At 37.4% G+C, this 17,730-nt stretch overlaps 4 protein-coding genes and 6 non-coding genes across 10 annotated transcripts; 1 reads left to right on the top strand and 9 right to left on the bottom strand.

Moving 5' to 3' along the window:
- Window positions 1-325: 325 nt before the first annotated feature.
- LOC148918159 (small nucleolar RNA snoR97) lies at window positions 326-436 on the bottom strand. The gene has a single exon (XR_016126541.1). It is a non-coding gene; the product is annotated as a small nucleolar RNA snoR97 (small nucleolar RNA).
- Window positions 437-562: 126 nt separating this feature from the next.
- LOC148918158 (small nucleolar RNA Z278) lies at window positions 563-676 on the bottom strand. The gene has a single exon (XR_016126510.1). It is a non-coding gene; the product is annotated as a small nucleolar RNA Z278 (small nucleolar RNA).
- A 114-nt stretch (window positions 677-790) lies between these two features.
- LOC148918157 (small nucleolar RNA Z278) lies at window positions 791-905 on the bottom strand. The gene has a single exon (XR_016126509.1). It is a non-coding gene; the product is annotated as a small nucleolar RNA Z278 (small nucleolar RNA).
- Window positions 906-973: 68 nt separating this feature from the next.
- LOC148918156 (small nucleolar RNA Z223) lies at window positions 974-1,065 on the bottom strand. Its single transcript, XR_016126542.1, has one exon. It is a non-coding gene; the product is annotated as a small nucleolar RNA Z223 (small nucleolar RNA).
- A 69-nt stretch (window positions 1,066-1,134) lies between these two features.
- LOC148918155 (small nucleolar RNA U36a) lies at window positions 1,135-1,223 on the bottom strand. The gene has a single exon (XR_016126533.1). It is a non-coding gene; the product is annotated as a small nucleolar RNA U36a (small nucleolar RNA).
- Window positions 1,224-1,446: 223 nt separating this feature from the next.
- Window positions 1,447-1,587, bottom strand: LOC148918154 (small nucleolar RNA snoR134). The gene has a single exon (XR_016126528.1). It is a non-coding gene; the product is annotated as a small nucleolar RNA snoR134 (small nucleolar RNA).
- Window positions 1,588-2,922: 1,335 nt separating this feature from the next.
- Window positions 2,923-5,421, bottom strand: EMB1923 (embryo defective 1923). The gene is made up of 2 exons (XM_008231999.2): window positions 4,992-5,421; window positions 2,923-3,880 (listed from the first exon to the last, which is right to left on the bottom strand). Exons 1-2 carry the CDS (start codon window positions 5,338-5,340, stop codon window positions 3,189-3,191), a joined length of 1,041 nt encoding a protein of 346 aa, XP_008230221.2. The 5' UTR covers window positions 5,341-5,421; the 3' UTR covers window positions 2,923-3,188.
- A 381-nt stretch (window positions 5,422-5,802) lies between these two features.
- Window positions 5,803-7,264, bottom strand: LOC103329523 (Tetratricopeptide repeat (TPR)-like superfamily protein). The gene has a single exon (XM_008232000.3). It carries the CDS (start codon window positions 7,222-7,224, stop codon window positions 5,902-5,904), a length of 1,323 nt encoding a protein of 440 aa, XP_008230222.2. The 5' UTR covers window positions 7,225-7,264; the 3' UTR covers window positions 5,803-5,901.
- A 916-nt stretch (window positions 7,265-8,180) lies between these two features.
- LOC103329556 (uncharacterized) lies at window positions 8,181-10,143 on the bottom strand. Its single transcript, XM_008232044.2, has 2 exons — window positions 8,501-10,143; window positions 8,181-8,405 (listed from the first exon to the last, which is right to left on the bottom strand). The coding sequence occupies exons 1-2, from the start codon at window positions 9,914-9,916 to the stop codon at window positions 8,181-8,183; spliced, it is 1,641 nt and encodes a 546-aa protein (XP_008230266.2). The 5' UTR covers window positions 9,917-10,143.
- A 1,172-nt stretch (window positions 10,144-11,315) lies between these two features.
- Window positions 11,316-17,004, top strand: LOC103329557 (putative cyclic nucleotide-gated ion channel 20, chloroplastic). Its single transcript, XM_089051292.1, has 14 exons — window positions 11,316-11,829; window positions 12,028-12,085; window positions 12,195-12,545; window positions 12,821-13,012; window positions 13,203-13,301; window positions 13,474-13,611; window positions 13,685-13,933; window positions 14,406-14,660; window positions 14,805-14,950; window positions 15,452-15,529; window positions 15,631-15,760; window positions 15,977-16,223; window positions 16,324-16,474; window positions 16,652-17,004. Exons 3-14 carry the CDS (start codon window positions 12,219-12,221, stop codon window positions 16,764-16,766), a joined length of 2,127 nt encoding a protein of 708 aa, XP_088907418.1. The 5' UTR covers window positions 11,316-11,829; window positions 12,028-12,085; window positions 12,195-12,218; the 3' UTR covers window positions 16,767-17,004.
- Window positions 17,005-17,730: the final 726 nt, after the last annotated feature.

The raw sequence follows: 17,730 nt of genomic DNA, 5'->3' as shown, positions 1-17,730 counted from the left end.
ATAGCCGCGCGGCTATAGCAGGCCAACCTCTAATGGAAAACGGTAACTAGAATGTCCCCTGACGACAACTTACAACTAAAATACTTTCATTTTGGTAAAAATTTATCCTACATGCAATAAAAGTAACAATATTGAAAGCAAAATTGCTTTATGAATGTCACTGAGTGATTTGCGTATATATATTTCCTTTTTATGTATTTGAGTGTGATTTGAGTACATATATTTCCTTCTTATGTTATCCTACCAAATTCTTCACATTCAAATCAGATTCAGTTTTCACAGGACTTTCACCCAAATGCAAAATACAAAGAGCTTGATAGCGATTAGATGTAGTGTTGTTGTTTAACTTCAGTCTCCACCAGTAACAAGAGATGAAGCTGATAGACAACACCAAAAATTTATGAGTTTTTCAGACCCAAAATCTAATCGAATTAAGGACAAGGGTATAGTTAAAACTCAATATCAAACATAATAGAAAGAAAAACAAACATATCAGTGTTTAATATCATACAAAAACCAAACACACAAACGCTGGATTTTGATGCAATAATTAAGATTCAAAACCTCAGTTAAATCCATTGTGTCATATGAAATGTAGCTTCACCGAGGGGTTCTCCCTGAAAACAGGGTCTCAGCTCCACTACACCTCAAACAAGCGGATGCAATCATCCTAGGTCAGAACAACACAATATTCAAATCAAAATTGTAACAAGAAGATTTTCAAAACATAAAACTGCAGATCAAGCAACGGACACAAACATTTGATTTGGATGCAATAATTTAGACCAAAACCTCAGTTAAATCCATTAATGTCATATGAAATCTGGCTTCACCGAGGGGTTCTCCCTGAAAACAGGGTCTCAGCTCCACCACACCTCAAACAAGCGGATTGAATCATCATAGGCCACATGAACACAAAATTCAAAACATCAAATCATTAAAAAAAAACACAAAAGAAATCAAATTTATAAACTGAAGGCTCAGAGTATGAAACAGCTCTCTCGATCACGAATTTTCTGAAGCAGAACTGGCATAAAGCTGTAAATTTAGTCATCACTGCCAAAACAGATATGAAAAAATATGCAAACTTTTCAACAACCCAAAACATAAATTAACAAAAAAAAGCACAAATCATGGCTCATATCAAGAAATTCAACCATTGATTATCACATTCTGCTTCATAGATTGCTCTCAGAAGCGCGGATAATTTGTAATCATCGCCAAAATTCAATCAAATAAACTGAATTTGGAGATCTAAAGAGGACAAATCTAGCGGACGTTTTTAGAGGCAAAACCATCAAAACAGATAAACCCCCACGTTGACACCGCAATAGCTTTGCGCCTCCATGACTAGCTCTGTTTTCGGAGAATCTTCAAAAACAGGCTTAAGGTGTGTCGAGGCGTAACATACAGTACAAAATTCATAAAAAGGGCTAAGCTTGGGAGAGATATGGCCGTCGATTTGACACAGTAAAGCCGTGGGGAGCAAAGCTAAACTACAACACTTAACGGCGACGTTTTAGCACGAGCATTGGGGCTTTCATCTTCAGTGAGAACTCTCAGAGAAGCCCGGGGTGCATCGTGCGTGATTCAGCAAGATTGAAACAAATAAAAGAACGGAATTTTGATTATCTGAAACAGAATTGAACAGGCAATAGAGGAGATGGGAGGAGGCTAGGAAAGGCTTCGATGGAGACTGAAGAGTATGAAGGAGAAGCAGCGGTTCGTGTTGTTTATATAGGCAATCTAAAGCCCTGCACAAACCCTAGGTCATTTTCTTCTTACTCGTACTACGGTTATAACGACGCCGTTTCTTCATTATCTAGCCGTTCAGCATGCTCAATGTCCTTTTTGCCCACGACTGGTATTGAAAGAGAAACTCCACCGGTGAGCTGAGCCCAAGGCTGGGGGTGGGTAGGGGATAAAAAAAATGATGTTCCAACGAGGAGCCCAAGCCTGGGTTGGGAGTGGGACCCACAAAGACGGGTTGGCCCTCAGGCCAGTTCAGCCCGAGCTCAAGCCCGAGGTTGGGCTGGTGTCATCGCTGGCGTCAGCCCACTTATTTGATTTTTTTTTCCTGTTGCCATGTGGCGTCGTTTGGGCTCTCCGATCGATTTTTCCCCCAATCCAACAGCAGCCAAATTTTTTGCAATAAAATACTGAAAAAAAATTTAAAAAAACCCAAAAACTATAAATGCCAGCCTTTTTTAAAAAAAAATTATCTGAAATTTGAAATTGAAAATTTTATCCGATTATAAGATATGAATAGTATTGACATGTAGGAACCCGAAAATCTTATCCGCAAATATTATCAAAATTAATTATTGAAAAAAAGAATAGTAATTTGTGAAAAAAAAAAATTGTAAAAAAAACCAAAAAAATGAATAGTAATTGCTCTTTGCCATGGCAACGGGTGGAAATGGAAATGGCTTTTTGCAAGGGCAACCACTATTCACATGAATAGTGTCTGCCCTAGCCCTCCTTTGCCATGGCAAAGAGCAAATGGGTGGAGTTGCTCTAAGTTGTAATGTCCTTTTTTGTCGAGGAATAATAGGATTGGTAAGACTCAAGACCGATTCCCCCTCCCCCAATATCGTTTGAATCACAAGTAATTTTATAGTGTGACTGTAACGCAGCGAGAATTACATTATCACTCACGTTTGTATCACAAATATTTTTGTGGTGTGACTGTACCGCAGCGAGAATTACATTATCACTCACCTTCTAATATTCAGATTTCGGATTTGCCCTTGTGAAATTATATACTTTTAAACAATAATAGAATTAAGGCTAAAAGTCTTTTAAGGATGAATCGAATAATATGATTTCACAATGAATCAGTCACATTTCTTCATGCTAAAGATGAGAAGGAAACTATTGATATGTGACATGGGTCACATGAACAACGTAGAAACATTCCAGTTTAAATTATAGGGAGACTAGCCACTTTGAAATTTCTGAAGTTGTACAATCATTGAATTCTAGTCAAGCTGATATGAAACATGGAAGACAAAAATGGGAAGCACAAAACAAGATCACTACTGCAATCTAAATTACAGAGAGATCACTGAATTCAGTTGACAAAAACAAGGGTTATAATTCTGTCACCGCAAACTGGAGACATCTCACACAAGACACAAGGTTACTTCCCTTGCAGTCCAATAGGCAAATAATGGTATTCTTAACACTCATACTATCATCCATGTCAAATGCCGGTACCCAGCCCACTTAGCAGCAAGACGAATTCCAATGGCTAAGGCTACGCCAAGCAAGGGCATTGGAAGCTTCCTATTAGTCACTACAATTTCTTCCTTTCTTTCCGAAAGCTTCTTTGAGTGGTGCAAAATGGCTAAGGCGAGATATGATGAGATCACCAAAACTCTAATATATGGTTCTCCTACAGCAGCCAGCACAGCTGCTGCGGGCAATGCAGATGTAACATCATCCCTCTTTTTAACAAATCGTGAGTAACCGTACAACCCCACTAGAATCGTCCAGAAGAAAGGCTCTGAGATGTAACCTGTCACAGCTGCATAGCCTACTACACCAGATGCTGTGAGAAGAAAAGGTTGACAGTTTATAGAGTTTGGAACAACAGCTTCTGCGATAGCAAGGACGGTTGATGCCAGCATGATAACCGTTGTCAATTCTGGAATTGGAGCATATGCCACTATGCCAGAGTAGAAAGAGCGAAGGGCATAGATTGTTGTTTCTATGAATCTGATTATGAAAGTAATGGGATCACCAAGAAAATGGAAGATTAGGGCCAAGATAAGTTTCAAGAGGTATCCCACAAAACGGACAACAGCCAGTGCAGCCTTTCTCCAGTTAGCTAATTCCAGCAAGACAGCTCTCCATGCATAAATAAGGAAGACCAATGCTGCATAATTACAAATAATATTTAGTTAGCTGCATAAGATATGTTATTGTGCAGTCAGATTTCCCAGAAAAGTATTTTGAAAAAGGTTAAGAACAACAGTTGCATTGGTCATAAAAATTCGTATGTGCAAGCCTCAAAACAGAAATTGAACAACATAATTAGTACGGTCATAAAAAGTTATATTAGAATATGTTTTATAATACCACTAACGAGTTCATGTAACAGGAACTAAATAATCTAAAACCAAAACGTTAAAGTTTCTGTTTTATCAGCTTATAAGCTCACACCAAAAAAGTCAGCTCTCAGATCTGTTTAACTCCACAAAGCAGCACTTTCTGCCCTCTGCTAAATAATTTCCAAGTTTCTTATGTATCCAGATTCAGCAAATCCTTCTATATTCATACAATCACAAGGAAAAAGTATTAGTGGCAGAATACCCTCAAGCATAGAGAACTAAGACACACTTAATCAGAGCACTTGTCCACATCATCTCCCCCAACTCATATAAAGCAGCACTCTTCAACATTTTCAGGTGAAAATCAGTCAATAAACTTAAATGTGTTATGGCATAGAACATTTAGTCACTAATGCATACGCCAGAGAAGGCAGAAAATAAAACTATGAGAATTGTCAATAGGTTGAAGAACCCTTCTTTTAAAACACATATACTGTCTATACATTCTCTTCCTCTTTATAAGTAATTCTGAAAAGTTAAGAATTACAAATCGCTAGCTCACTTTTTAGATGTTTGTGACGAACTCTTATAATTTCCTGTCTCGCATTTTAAGAGCTTATGAGGCAAGCATTTCTAAATTTGAGGAAGTTGTGGTGAGAAATGTCAAAATATACTTCCTAAGAAGAAACTAACCAACAAGATGTATTTCTATATGAAAGCAAGTTCCTTAATCATAGTGATATTGCCACCCACAATCATTCAATGGGATATTATCACACGTATCCAGTAGAGTGTCGCTCTTAAATTCTTTTGGAGTCCCAATTTATTACAATCCCAAATGTTCAAACTTTCTTCTTCTTTTTTCTCTTTTCCATTCATCAACATTTTCTCAGCAAACAAACAGAGAAAAAAGGAAAAGAGAATAGAAAATTTTACCTACAAACCAAGGCCACCTCACAGGAGGATCAGGAGCTTCTTTGGTCAAGTACCTGAACCGCTCAGGCATAGTACTTTCTCCTCCAGTCTCTTCCTCAGCTTCATCAACGCCATCACTTTTTGCACTCACACGAACCCTTAACCTTCTTTCAAACAAAAACCCAACTGCTTTCCCGGAAGACCCAGGGAAATTATGAGGTTGTATAGGGTTCAAAAATTGAACTTTGGTTGAAGAGCGAAATTGAATGGTTTGTTTATGTGGTCGAATGATGAGAGGAGAAAATGAAGTAATTTTGAGTCTGAGAATAGAGGGGCTTGGAGAGGAGAGGGCGGGAATGGAAGTCGCCATGGCTTGGGGTTAGAGAGGTTTTGCAGCCATTATCAGTATCAGCGACAGCGATTGAGTAGCAGAATATATTGTTTTGAAGGTTTGGACTTTTGTTCTTCCAAGGTAAAGGTTTGAACTTTTTGTACTATGAGCCCAAACTTGACAGCAATTTCATACTATTAGGTCCAGCCCACAAAGACCTTGTGCAAGCGCTTGAATTATAAATTTATTTATTTATTTTCATTCGAATTGGAACATTGGATTGTGATTTGCAACTAGAAAATACTTTATAACCCAATTGATTTCCTAGCTTGTTTTTTCAATCCATGATATTGTAATTGAGTTTAGCATCCCCTGTCTTAACTTTTGGCCTTTCCAATTGGACAAATTCTGAATAAAAAGATTTTTGGACAGTAAAAACTTCCATCAAGGGATGAGTAAAATTGCAAGTTAGGTATGTCATGAAATGGAGGACTATCTGCATTGGTAAAAACACCTCAAAACTGAATTATTTCTTGCTATAATTCTTTCTGTGTGACATGGAACAAGTGAAGCTTGCTTTTAATAGACTAATGTACAATATTAGTCTTGATACACCACCCAACTAGTGCCAGAAGGTGCCTTCGCTCCCTTCTCCTTCATTTCCCTTCTCATTCTCTGGGCCTCCTCATGCCTTCCTGAGCTAGAATACATCCTTGCCAACAATAAATAATTGGCAGGATTAGCAGGCTCAATTTCGGACAGAGCTTTCCCTGCAATCTCAGCAAGCTCCATGTTTCCATAAGTTCTACATGCCGAAAGCAGAGCACCCCAAGCTTTAGCAGTCACCTTCACTGGCATTTGCCTTATGACCTCATATGCCTCATTCAACCTCCCTGCTCTGCTCAAAACATCTACTATACAAGAATAGTGATCGCTGTTCGCTTGCACACCATAATCCTTACGCATCCGACTAAAATAATGTAGTGCTTCATCGGCTAATCCTTCAGCATGGCTACACGCTTTCAGTACCGCAAGGAAAGTGATCTCATCGGGCTCTACTTTTGCCAATTCCATCTTCCGGAAAACGTCCAATGCAGCTCTTGCCTCCCCGTGAAGTGCGTACGCAGATATCAAACTACTCCATGCAACTACATCCTTTTTCTTCATGCAGTGGAACAGATTGTGCGCATTAGCAAGACAACCACAGCGCCCGTAGGCCTCCACCAGGAGGCTACTCAATTGAGAATGAAAGTCAATCTCATTCCTTACATCATAGCCATGAATTTCCCTAATAAACCTTAAAGCTGCTACACCAACGCAAGCACGTAACAGAGCAAGCAGTGTTATTAAATCCGGTTTCCATCCCCAAGCTCTCATTTTTCTATAGAACTCGACGGCCTTGAACGACCCATCATCGGATCCCGCCAACCCGGCTATAATGGAATTGAATGTTGACACGTCTGGTTCAACATCCATAGCCTCAAACAATCCCAACGCATCAGACACATTCCCATTACGCGTATACACCGATATCATAGCATTCCACACAACAACGTTCCTCTGAGGAATTTCGTCGAACAAGTTACGTGCCGCTGAGAGTGACACGCATTTGCCGTACATGTCAAGGAGAGCGGAAGCCACAAATGGGTTTGGAAGGATTGACGATTTGGCAACATGGGCATGGATGGAGATGCCGAGTTGCAGGCGGTGGATGGCAGAGCAAGACTTGAGAACAAGAGAGAAGACATGGGCGTCGAGAGGGAGGGCCAGTGAGGCCTGCATGTGGTGGAAAAGAGCAAGGGCTTTGTCATGACGGCCTTGGTTGACGTCAGAGGTCAAGAGCTTGGTGAGAGAAAGCAAGCGCTGGAAGTTTGATGGCTGGTAGGAGCCCATGTTAGTTTGGGCTTTTGGGACCAACAGCATCTATATAAGCAATTTTTTTCTTTCTTTGTTGAGAAATATCTATAATATAAACTTTTTTTTTGTTGACATTGGAGGGTTATATTGGAGTGAATCGAACCATAGACCTAACCTAATCATAACTCATTATCTTATTCTTCTTCACTTTAGGTAACTTTTTTCTTTTGTTTACATTGGATGGTCATATTGGAGATAATCCAACCATAGACCTAACCTAATCCTAACCCATTATCCTACTCCGCCTTCACTTCTTGAGATAACTTTTTTCTTTTGTTTACATTGGATGGTCATATTGGAGAGAATCAAACTATAGACCTAACCAAACCTAACCTAATCCTAACTCATTATCCTATTCTCCTTCACGACCACCACTGTCTTTGGTTCGGGTGTTAGTGTCTTATGGGCTACCATACCCCCTTATTTGATAACTTTTTTGTAGGAGGTCTGCCTTTGCTGGGTAGTATGTATTCAGTTGATAGGCTTTCTTAGTTGGCTGTTCATCTCCTCTCTTTTGTATCTTTCGTGCCTTGTTTGGCTGGAAATGAAATTCAGTATTGAACAAAACAAAAAAAACAAAAAGAAAAGAAACAGGGCGGGCATGGGCACGTGAGGATTGAACTCTGTTGCAAGTTATGTGTTGGTCCCATGCTTAAGTCTAATCAGGCCTAGTGTTGTACACATGAAAAATAGACTAGTTTTGATCACAAGATTGATCATCCTGTGGTCTTTGAATTCTAAAGAGAAATAGCATTTTGGACTTTTAAAGCAATATTTGCAGAAATATATGCTCCAGAGTCTTAGCCATGGTAGAACATGCAGGGTTAATTTTTCTTGACAGAAGTAAGGTTAATTCTCTGGCTCTCTGAAGATTAGTCAGAGTTCTAGCATGGAGCAATAAGTAGTAATGGCATTAAAAACAGGCAGTTAAAAAGTAAGGTTAAAGACAAAACTTTTTAATATTAATATGATTTAACTGTCTTGTCTTCTTCCATCAACATGTTAATGTACCCTCTTGGTGCCATCCATTGCAAGGAATCCCTCAAGCTCAAGACATCATCTTTCACCATCTTGGAAGAGACATCATCTTTCACCTTCTTTAAAGGATCTACTGCTACCCAAAGATGCCTGAGACTAGGTAGTGGTGGAGAACATGTATTTCTCCTTTCTTCTGGAAAGATAAGAGCCTGAAACATATTCAACAATGACAACAACAAAAAGGTTAGAAATCGATTGACACATATGTAGAGCGAAAAGTGACTAAAATGGTATGCATAAATACCTCAGCTTCATTAAGGGTTAGGCTTAAACTTCCAGAGGAATCAAAATGTCTGAGAAAGTTTATTAACGCAGGAAAATCTATGTCTTCGAAGATATTTTCTTCTTTGCCAGATCTGTCTTCCAAGTTGAAGTTGACGTCGGCCTTCAACAAATTTGGAGCATTCAGAGAAAAGTTGGAGAACAGAACATTTAACTGATGACTCGGCAAATTACCAGTATTAAACTCAAAAGCAGCTAGATTTGGAGTATTGATATTGACTTTCACGGTAAAACCGTTGCGTCCACAAAACGCAAGGCGTTTCAGAGTCTGATTATTGATGTGGATGGTATCTGACCAAAAGTTGCTGCATTTATACAACACCAAACTCTCAAGCAGGGGAAATCTTGAACTGAGGTCGTCTTGAAACCATCGGCCTCCAAAGCATGTATTGAAAAACTCCAGATGTCTAAGCGATCGACACGACGCGATATTGAGGCTGCTGTGCATGTACATTTCAGTATAAGAATCACCCCAGAATCTAAAAGATTCAAGATTCACAGCTCCAACTTCAATTCTCACTTTTCGGCACCCAGCAATTTGCAAGGATTTGAGGCTTGAACTCAAAACTTTGCAGAACCTTAACCCACACGAAGTTAACGACAAGTCCTCAAGGGAAGGGCAGCCAGAAATTAAGTGGACAAATCCCACGTTACCCAAATCCATGTTCTTGAGGACCATATTTTTCAAACTAGGAAGGCTTATAGGCATAGGGTTGTCTTTTAATTTCACATTATTTAATCTCAGAGTGGTTAAAGATTGTGCGTTGAGGATCGTTTGCGGCAAGAAGTAGTGTTTGCTTCTGTCCCCATACTTTCGTATAAGGATGATCTCCAACTCTTTAACGTTTCTCTCAACAGCAAAACTCAGCCACTTATCTATCATACTGGCACCTCCAGAGTACCTCATGCTAAGCCTGAATGTGTCCAAGTCATGTTCTTCTTGGTTCTTCTTGCGGCGCTTCAAACAGCTGAGCAAGTACTTCCGGAACATTGCCCTGTCAGTGCCATACCGAGAATTGCAGAGCTGCAGATCCTCATCGAAATTCAAGACCGGGAGCGAAGACCACAGGCGTTGCCATTGCCGGGAGAGAGTGCTGGCCCGGACAGCAAGCTTGGTGGGGAGGAGGAGGAGGATTTGGTTGACAACAAGGTCAGGTAATTCTGGTGTGTACGTGTCCACATCCATGGGGAGCTCTTGGTTTTTCTGAACATCATCTTGTTCATGGCTTTTCATCTTTTTATTTATGTTTGAGCCGCTGCAACCTGCAAATTTTCTTTTCTTAGAATTTTTTTGAACATCATCTTGTTCATGGCTTTTCATCTTTTTACTCATGTCTGCGCTGCTGCAACCTTCGATTTTTCTTTTGTTAGCCATCATGGAGTCCCTCTGTAATGCAAAACTATAGCACGTAGTGATCAATCAATGGCTTTAGAGAACAAGTCTTTATCTATATCTGTGGTTTTAACAGAGAAGATCTAGAGGAGAAGGTCAACCATGATTAGAAAGACAGTTGACAAATCCTCAAGGAAAAAGAAAACTTTAGATATTGCGAATCCTACGCTAGATAGGAACAAGTCTTCCCTCAAGAAACAAATTTCCTATAGTGTTCCATGATCACAATATAACAGCGCAGGTATAGAACGGACCTAATTTGAATTGTCACTCCGTTTTATTTATATATAAAAAAATTAAAGGTTAATTATTTACAACAAAAAATAAATCTACAACTTCATCTAATATTATTATCACAATCTTAACATGTTTTTTTTAATGGTTTTCTTGAACAATTTTTTTTTGGGGGCCAAAGTTAGAAACGGAATGAGTTCTCACACACACTGTCAATGTATCATGGAGATTCATAGTATGCAAGTCAATATCCTTTTCCAAGAGATTATACCCTGTTGGCTTTCTTGAACATATTCAAATACAATTGTATATGTACATTTTTCTTTTCATATGGAGGAGTAATAAAACAACCAAAATCTTTATCTTTTTATATTTTTTTGGTGAACATCATCTTTCCATTGGTTTTTTTTTTTTTTTGGTCTGACATCTTTCCATTGTTCCATAAAAGCTCTTTGCTTCCTGCGTGTAGGCTTCACCCAAATCTGCATAGGTAATAATTATATCTAGTTATTTGCCCAATTGAAATCGCTTTATTTGAAAGTTGCAACAGAAAAGGAATTAAATCAAAGCTTACTTTTTGAAAGTTATGTAATTCAATTTGAATAAAAAATAAAAAATCATAAGCGATAGTATTTTACTGAAGTGAGGAAGCAACAAGTACAAAAGTTAGATTATTTCCTAAAGAATTAGATGAGCCTCTCTATACATAAGGATTCAGTCATCGGACTACTATATAGCTTACCCTTTCAATCACAGGTCAGAGAAGGAACCTTGTTCGTATAAGAACACCCCCCTCTCCCGGTCCCCCAGGATCATAAGTGTAAAAACCTAATTGTGTAATTCTAATTAACTATAAAATGTTCTAGTCATATCTTTATGTGAAAACAATTACTGCCTTTTTTTAAATAAATAAAAAACTTATTTATTTATAGCTATAATGGAATACATAGTTTGATTGGTGATAAGATAACAAAGCTCCTCTAATTCTTATCTTCGTTTAAAAATTTAAAAAAAAAAAAAGGAAGGTACAACTTATATTAACTTTTTCTCTCAATATTATTTTCAAATTTTTATGAGAAAAATACTTAAATATGTTATGATAATTACACTCCAATTTTGACACATATTAGGAAAGACCCATGATAAGAATTTCTTGATGTGCCAAGACGTCCCATGGATATCAGCGTTCTCACTAATTTCTCCACAGCCAGAGCTAACCTTCAGAGAAACAAAATAAATGTTTAGAATTTCTTCCATTTGCATACTTACGGGACATAGCAATGTGAACGAAACGAAATTAATACATGATATATTTGTGGAATCGAAAACCCTTTTGGATCCTTCTCCAAATGGGTGTAATCTCATTAATTTCGGAAAGATTCCATCTCAGTTTGTTTCCTTTTCTTTCTTTCCGTGAAGGGGATGATTTGGTTGGGTGTGAATGTATGTACCATGACCCGTTTTCTTTTCTTTTTCCTTCGCATCACATGTCAAGAGAACTCATCTTTGAGGGCTCTGGACTCCATAGTCAAGAGTGGGGCAGTATAAAAAAAACCTCAATTGAGCAGAGCATTGTTCAGGCTCATCAAACCCTAAAGACTGGTTCTGTTTTCATCAACAAATGTGACCCCCACCCCAAGTCAAGAGAATTCAGCTTTTATTGGGCTTGTCTATTAGCAATTTATTAGTTGTTTCAATTAATTATTTTGAATACCCTTTTTCTGTGTGGTAATTTATTTTCATCTTATGCTACTGTAATTTATTTTTTGTGGAAACAGAGAAATTACAACAGAAATTTCTTATTATTTTAGTGTGTTGAGTTGATTTTCATTCGTCTGAATTCTTGGCTGTTTGGTTTTCAGAATTAGATTACGGAATAAATGACTATCCACACACACAGAAAGGAAAATTACAATTGAGGTAATGCGTAACCTCAGATTATGATGTTGTTCCATAGGAAGATTTAGGGATTTTGCATTCAAGGACATTGTCTCAGATTGTGCACTTGTTTAATTTTTTTTTTGTTTAGCTTTGTAGGTTTTCTTCCTCACAAATGGCTGCTTTCGATAATGATGAAGCACCAATGCTAGCTACGAAATCCTCAGATGAACATGCAGATTCTAAATTCCAGAAATTTGAATCCATTTCCCTGAATGTGTTAAATTCCATTCCTGTGAATTCCAAGGAAACTGAAACCAACCTTGTAGACCATACAAGTTGCTTGCAAAGTAACATAAAAAGTCCATTCATGCATGCGTGTGTTCCATTCCAGCAGTATAGAATGTGCAGTGATCCTTACTGCACAATTTGCTCAACATGTCAGAGTTTGAAATCTGCTAAGCAGGATAATCCCAAAGCTTCAAGGCTTTTTGATCCTAAGGTTTTGTTTCCCTTTCATTCTTACACCAGAGTTAATTTGTTTTAACTGCCTTTTTGTATGTGCTTATATTAGCTGCGTACTACTTGAAAATTGTGAGGTTTTATTCTTTAATTGTTTATGTCTACTTGTATGAAAATGATAATGATGCATATGGTATTTTTACTTTTGTATGATAATGTTCTTATCATATGTATACCTGACTATGTAGATTGTTGTTAAATACTATTGTAAAAAACTTGTGCATTTTCAGTCTAGTGATTTGTGGTTTTCTGCAGATCCAGATTGCTTTCTACGGCGATGCTAAAGGCTGGTTTATAAGATCTATCTCTTTTCTAAATCAATATATTCCAGGAGTCATGAATCCTCATACTAAAGCCATACGACAGTGGAACAAATTCTTTGTCATAGCTTGTTTGATGGCAATTTTTCTAGACCCTTTGTTTTTCTTCGTGTTATATGCAGAACAGGTTTGTTTTCCTTCCTTCTACAGAACAGGTTTAGCTCATTTCTTTTTCTTTTTCTATAAAACCACTGATTAAAGTTTATAAAGATCGTTCTTCATTGGCTTTTCGTTTAGAATAATATCAAATGTTTTTGTCAACTTTTTAATTCGGTTCTCTTTTAATTTTGTCTGGTATTTACAATCTTAAAATGCAGGATAATAAGTGTCTACGTATCAAATGGTACTTGACCTTCATAATGGTGTTTTTCAGAACAATAACTGACTTTATTCACTTTTTGAACATGCTTCTTCAGGTAACCGTTTTACCTCGCTTTTAGACATGTCCTTCTTGTGAATATGCTGGTTAATAAATTGGTAGCTTTAGTACAAGATTGATAGAGGCTTATTGTTTGGAAATTTTCTCTGAGATTGTTTACAATCTGATTTCAGTGTCTTAACTGATATGTCCAAAGTGACTTCTCGCAGTTTAGGTTGGCTTATGTGGCTCCTGAGTCTAGAGTGGTTGGTGCAGGAGAGATAGTGGACCAACCAAAGAGAATTGCTCTCAATTATATCCACGGAAAATTTCTGGTTGACTTATTTATTGTTTTGCCACTTCCTCAAGTAAGGCTCAATGCTCTCAATCATCTTACTACACTCTTGTTGCTATGAGTTAATGAATTTAAATTGTTTTCAGATCATAATTTTTGTAGTTTTGCCACAATACATCCAATCATCTGGAGCAAATGATGCGAAGAATCTTCTACGTATGGCAGTGCTTTTTCAGTACATTCCAAGGTTGTATAGGTTTCTACCTCTGCTTGCTGGTCAATCTCCATATGGCTTCGTATTTGAGTCAGCATGGACGAATTTTATAATAAACCTTCTCACTTTCATGTTGGCTGGCCACATTGTCGGCTCCTGCTGGTACCTCTTTGGCTTACAGGTGTGTGAAGATTTTATTCTCTAAAATAAAGTGTTGAAAGTATATGAGTCAGCAGAAGTAGAGAAAATTTATATCATAACATCTGCAATATAAAGCTACTGAATAGACATGTACATAAGGAACTTGAAGCTTACAGTATTATTGTATTTCACTCAAAGATATTTTATTGGATTGAACGTTTACGGGGAGCTCTTCCTTTTATACTAGCTGCCACAGTTTTCAATTAATAACTCCCTCGAAAGATAGCAATGTATCGACATGAACCTCTCATTAAAACTTAGATATCCATCCATGTACTACTAATTTCTAGAGAAATCTATTCATGGACCCTTTAATTCTAACTTGTCTCCATAATAATTTTGTTTGTGCATCTTGCCAATTAAGTGTCGAAATACAGCATGTTGAACTTGCATGCATGAAGTGTTCCATTATTTGTTTTATATCTCCTTTTTACTCATCTTTCTTGTCCCAGAGGGTTAATCAATGTCTTCGAAATGCCTGCCATGCCTCTGAAATCCCCCATGACTTGTGCATGAGATTCATAGATTGTGGGTTTGGTAGAATTTTTACATCCGAGCCAGCGTGGGATAACTGGAAAAATAATGGGAGGGCTAATGCTTGTTTTGATGAAGACGGTTTCTCCTATGGAATCTACACTAAAGCTGTCAAGCTCACTACAGCAGATACCGTGACTAGCTATGTATACTCATTGTTTTGGGGATTCCAGGTACCTCACATGTTATCTTATAATGTGTGTATTGGAGATATGATCGACTATTTGTATACTCAATATATTTCTGTTTGTACCTCACATCTTACCAAATGCTAATTTTATTGGTTTATTGGTTTCTTCCTTCTTGATTCTATGAAGCAAATCAGCACTCTGGCAGGAAATCAAGTTCCAAGCTACTTTGTTTGGGAAGTCCTTTTTACCATGGCAATTATCGGACTGGGCCTCTTGCTCTTTGCTCTTCTAATTGGAAATATGCAGAATTTTCTTCAATCTCTTGGACGGAGGTACTACTTTCTACTATCGTTTCTGCTTTTTAAATGTTCTACATGCCAAAGCTGCTTGAAGGGATATAGGGTATATTCATCACACTGCATTTTAACTGTTTGACCTATTTGTCTTAATAACCACATTTTTCCATTATGAACCTGTTTCACAAAAAGAGGCATCTGAAAGTAAGGATCTAAGCTTACGTAATAATTTTGTGCATTTTAACAATAGTAGTACTACTGTCAACAAAGAAAATCGTCCTGTGTATTGGAGTAGGCTAGCTCTGTATAGAATAACAGAGCAGTATGTTATGCATGGTTGATTTGTAACTATTTGTGATCACTAACTGAAAATTTGTCAGTATCTATCTTTTGGGAATATACTTTGCAGCCTTGAAATTTTAGTTCAAACTCTCCTTAATTTTCTGACGTATATATATATATGTGTGTGTGTGCGCCCTTCTAATTTCTTTCTTTCCTCTTTTTTCTTCCCAATTTTGGGTGTTTTTCCTCTTTTAGGAGATTTGAGATGTTGTTGCGACGCCGTGATGTTGAACGGTGGATGAGCTATCGCCACTTGCCAGAAGAACTAAGAAGGTATGTCAGTACTGACTCTAAGCACATATTTATGAACATTTTCATCAATAACTTTTATCTCTAATGTTTTCTGATATTTGTTGGCAATTTAACTCATGTAGACAAGTAAGGCAAGCAGAACGGTATAATTGGTCTGCAACTAGAGGTGTAAATGAAGAAATGCTTTTGGAGAATTTGCCTGAAGACCTTCAAAGAGATATAAGGCGCCATCTCTTCAAATTTGTGAAAAAAGTAAGATCTCCATTGTATGCATACTACTTAGTTTTGTGTTCTATGCTTTGAAATGCTGCAGTGCATCTTTTAGGCTGAGTGTTGAACCTACAGAGAGTCGTTTCATAACTAAAACTCAATATGTTAAAGAAGCACTATGAGTGATACCTCCTGATGTTAAGTTTAGAGAGCATCCATGCAGCATGCATGTTCCCATAACTTAAAAGAATATTGCAGGTTCGGATTTTTGCCCTGCTAGAAGATCCTGTCTTAGATGCAATTTGTGAGAAACTAAAACAAAAGACATACATCAAAGGAAGCAAAATCTTTTATCCTGGAGGCCTGGTCGAGAAGATGGTTTTTATTGTGCGCGGAAGAGTGGAGAGCATTGGGGAGGATGGGATTGTTGTTTCCTTATGTGAAGGGGATGTCTGCGGTGAAGAACTTCTCACATGGTGTCTAGAGCATCCTTCAGTAAACAATGGTATTATTTTGATAACTGCTCACTTGTTTGAATTACTCCAATTCATTACATAAACTAAATACTTATTCAACATGTTGTTTTGTGGATGTAAAAAAAAAAGTCAGGATCCCTGGTCGGAAATTGTTGAGCAACAGGATGGTAAGGTGCTTGAGTAACGTAGAAGCATTTTCACTCCGAGCTGCAGACCTGGAAGAATTCACCAGTCGTTTTGCAAGATTCTTACGGAATGCACGCGTGCAAGGAGCCATAAGGTTACTATCTCAACCAACATAGCTTCTTTTTTTTTTGCTCTTGTTTGTCTCCTACGGCGCGTGTTTTCGATTTTACAACATGGAAGCATACTAATCTGATTTTAATCGTAATGAAGCAATTTGGTCATTGCGGTAAGAAAGTGAAACTTGATTGATTGTGATTTTTGTTTTTGATAGGTATGAATCACCCTATTGGAGAGGTCTTGCAGCAAAGAGAATTCAAGTAGCATGGAGATACCGGAAGAAGCGTCTAAGTCGTGCAAGCTTCCCTCGCTCCTCTCGCCTGCATTAAAGACTTCTTGGTCAAACACTTGATGAAACGCACCGTTTCTCATGTAAAGCATTTTGATTTTCTTAAGGAAGGGACGTAGACTAATAAAAGTAGGATCGTAGTAGCTGATTGTGTCCAGTATTTAATTATTAATCTATTTACTGTCGTTAGTCTTAGTTCGAACAGTTCTGAATATACTTTCGTACACATCCTAGAAGAGTTGAGAATGTTAAAGTTTCTTCGACTCAAATTTCGAATTTTCCAAAGTGTCCATTATTTGCCGTATTTACGAATGGGACAACATTTTCTTTGTACTTTGCGCACTTACCCCTTTATTTAACGTTGGAGACATTCTATTTGCAACCATGATGACACTGCTCCTCATTCTCAAGTTTCAAAGAAAATGTTTATGTAAATTTTGACATTGAATAAAATTAAGTTGCAATCACTAAATTAGCTGTCCAAATCATGGATTATGCTCAAACTTGTTTATCTTCATTGTACACGAGTAAAACGCTTAATTATTGGAAACATTAGTTGTTGAGTTCTTGCATTCGATCATATTTAAGATAATACAATATGCGCTTGTTTATGGAGAAGCACATGGGAGATGTTTCTTTCCATAATTACTTAAAATCATTTTCCCCATAAGTGATTCTAGCCTAATTCAGAATCATTCTCAAATGAGCTCTATGTCAATTAAGAAAAGGATATTATGAATCTTCGGTTTAGTAATAGTTGTCTTCACCTTAATAGGAAGATGCTTCAAGTTCGAATTACATCAATATAAATATTGAAATATGATACATTATATTTTTGGGGAGTTCAATACTTAGTTGTACGAACTCATCGAATAACATAATTTTGTTTGTGAGTTACCGCTGTAAAAATAGCTTTATAAATGTTTCATTATTATTATTTTTTTAAACACTATGGAAAAGCTTATGTAAACATAGAAATTTAGGGCAAACCAAAAAGGAAAAGG

Source organism: Prunus mume, linkage group LG4 (genome assembly GCF_029339155.1).
Source record: "Prunus mume cultivar Tortuosa linkage group LG4, ASM2933915v1, whole genome shotgun sequence".
NCBI classification, from domain to species: Eukaryota; Viridiplantae; Streptophyta; class Magnoliopsida; order Rosales; family Rosaceae; genus Prunus; species Prunus mume.
Note: the sequence above shows the minus strand (reverse complement) of the source record. Positions and strands in the feature narration are given on the sequence as shown.

Bases quoted from the DNA above. Each gene is read 5' to 3' on its own strand.
- LOC103329523 (XM_008232000.3), bottom strand. From the start codon at position 7,224: ATGCTGTTGGTCCCAAAAGCCCAAACTAACATGGGCTCCTACCAGCCA.
- EMB1923 (XM_008231999.2), bottom strand. From the start codon at position 5,340: ATGGCGACTTCCATTCCCGCCCTCTCCTCTCCAAGCCCCTCTATTCTC. The intron at 3,881-4,991 runs GTAAAATTTTCT...GTAATTATGCAG, and splicing joins GAGGTGGCCTTGGTTTGTAG to CATTGGTCTTCCTTATTTAT.
- LOC103329557 (XM_089051292.1), top strand. From the start codon at position 12,219: ATGGCTGCTTTCGATAATGATGAAGCACCAATGCTAGCTACGAAATCC. The intron at 13,013-13,202 runs GTTTGTTTTCCT...CTTAAAATGCAG, and splicing joins TCGTGTTATATGCAGAACAG to GATAATAAGTGTCTACGTAT. The intron at 16,224-16,323 runs GTATTATTTTGA...TAAAAAAAAAAG, and splicing joins GCATCCTTCAGTAAACAATG to TCAGGATCCCTGGTCGGAAA.
- LOC103329556 (XM_008232044.2), bottom strand. From the start codon at position 9,916: ATGATGGCTAACAAAAGAAAAATCGAAGGTTGCAGCAGCGCAGACATG. The intron at 8,406-8,500 runs GTATTTATGCAT...AATATGTTTCAG, and splicing joins TAACCCTTAATGAAGCTGAG to GCTCTTATCTTTCCAGAAGA.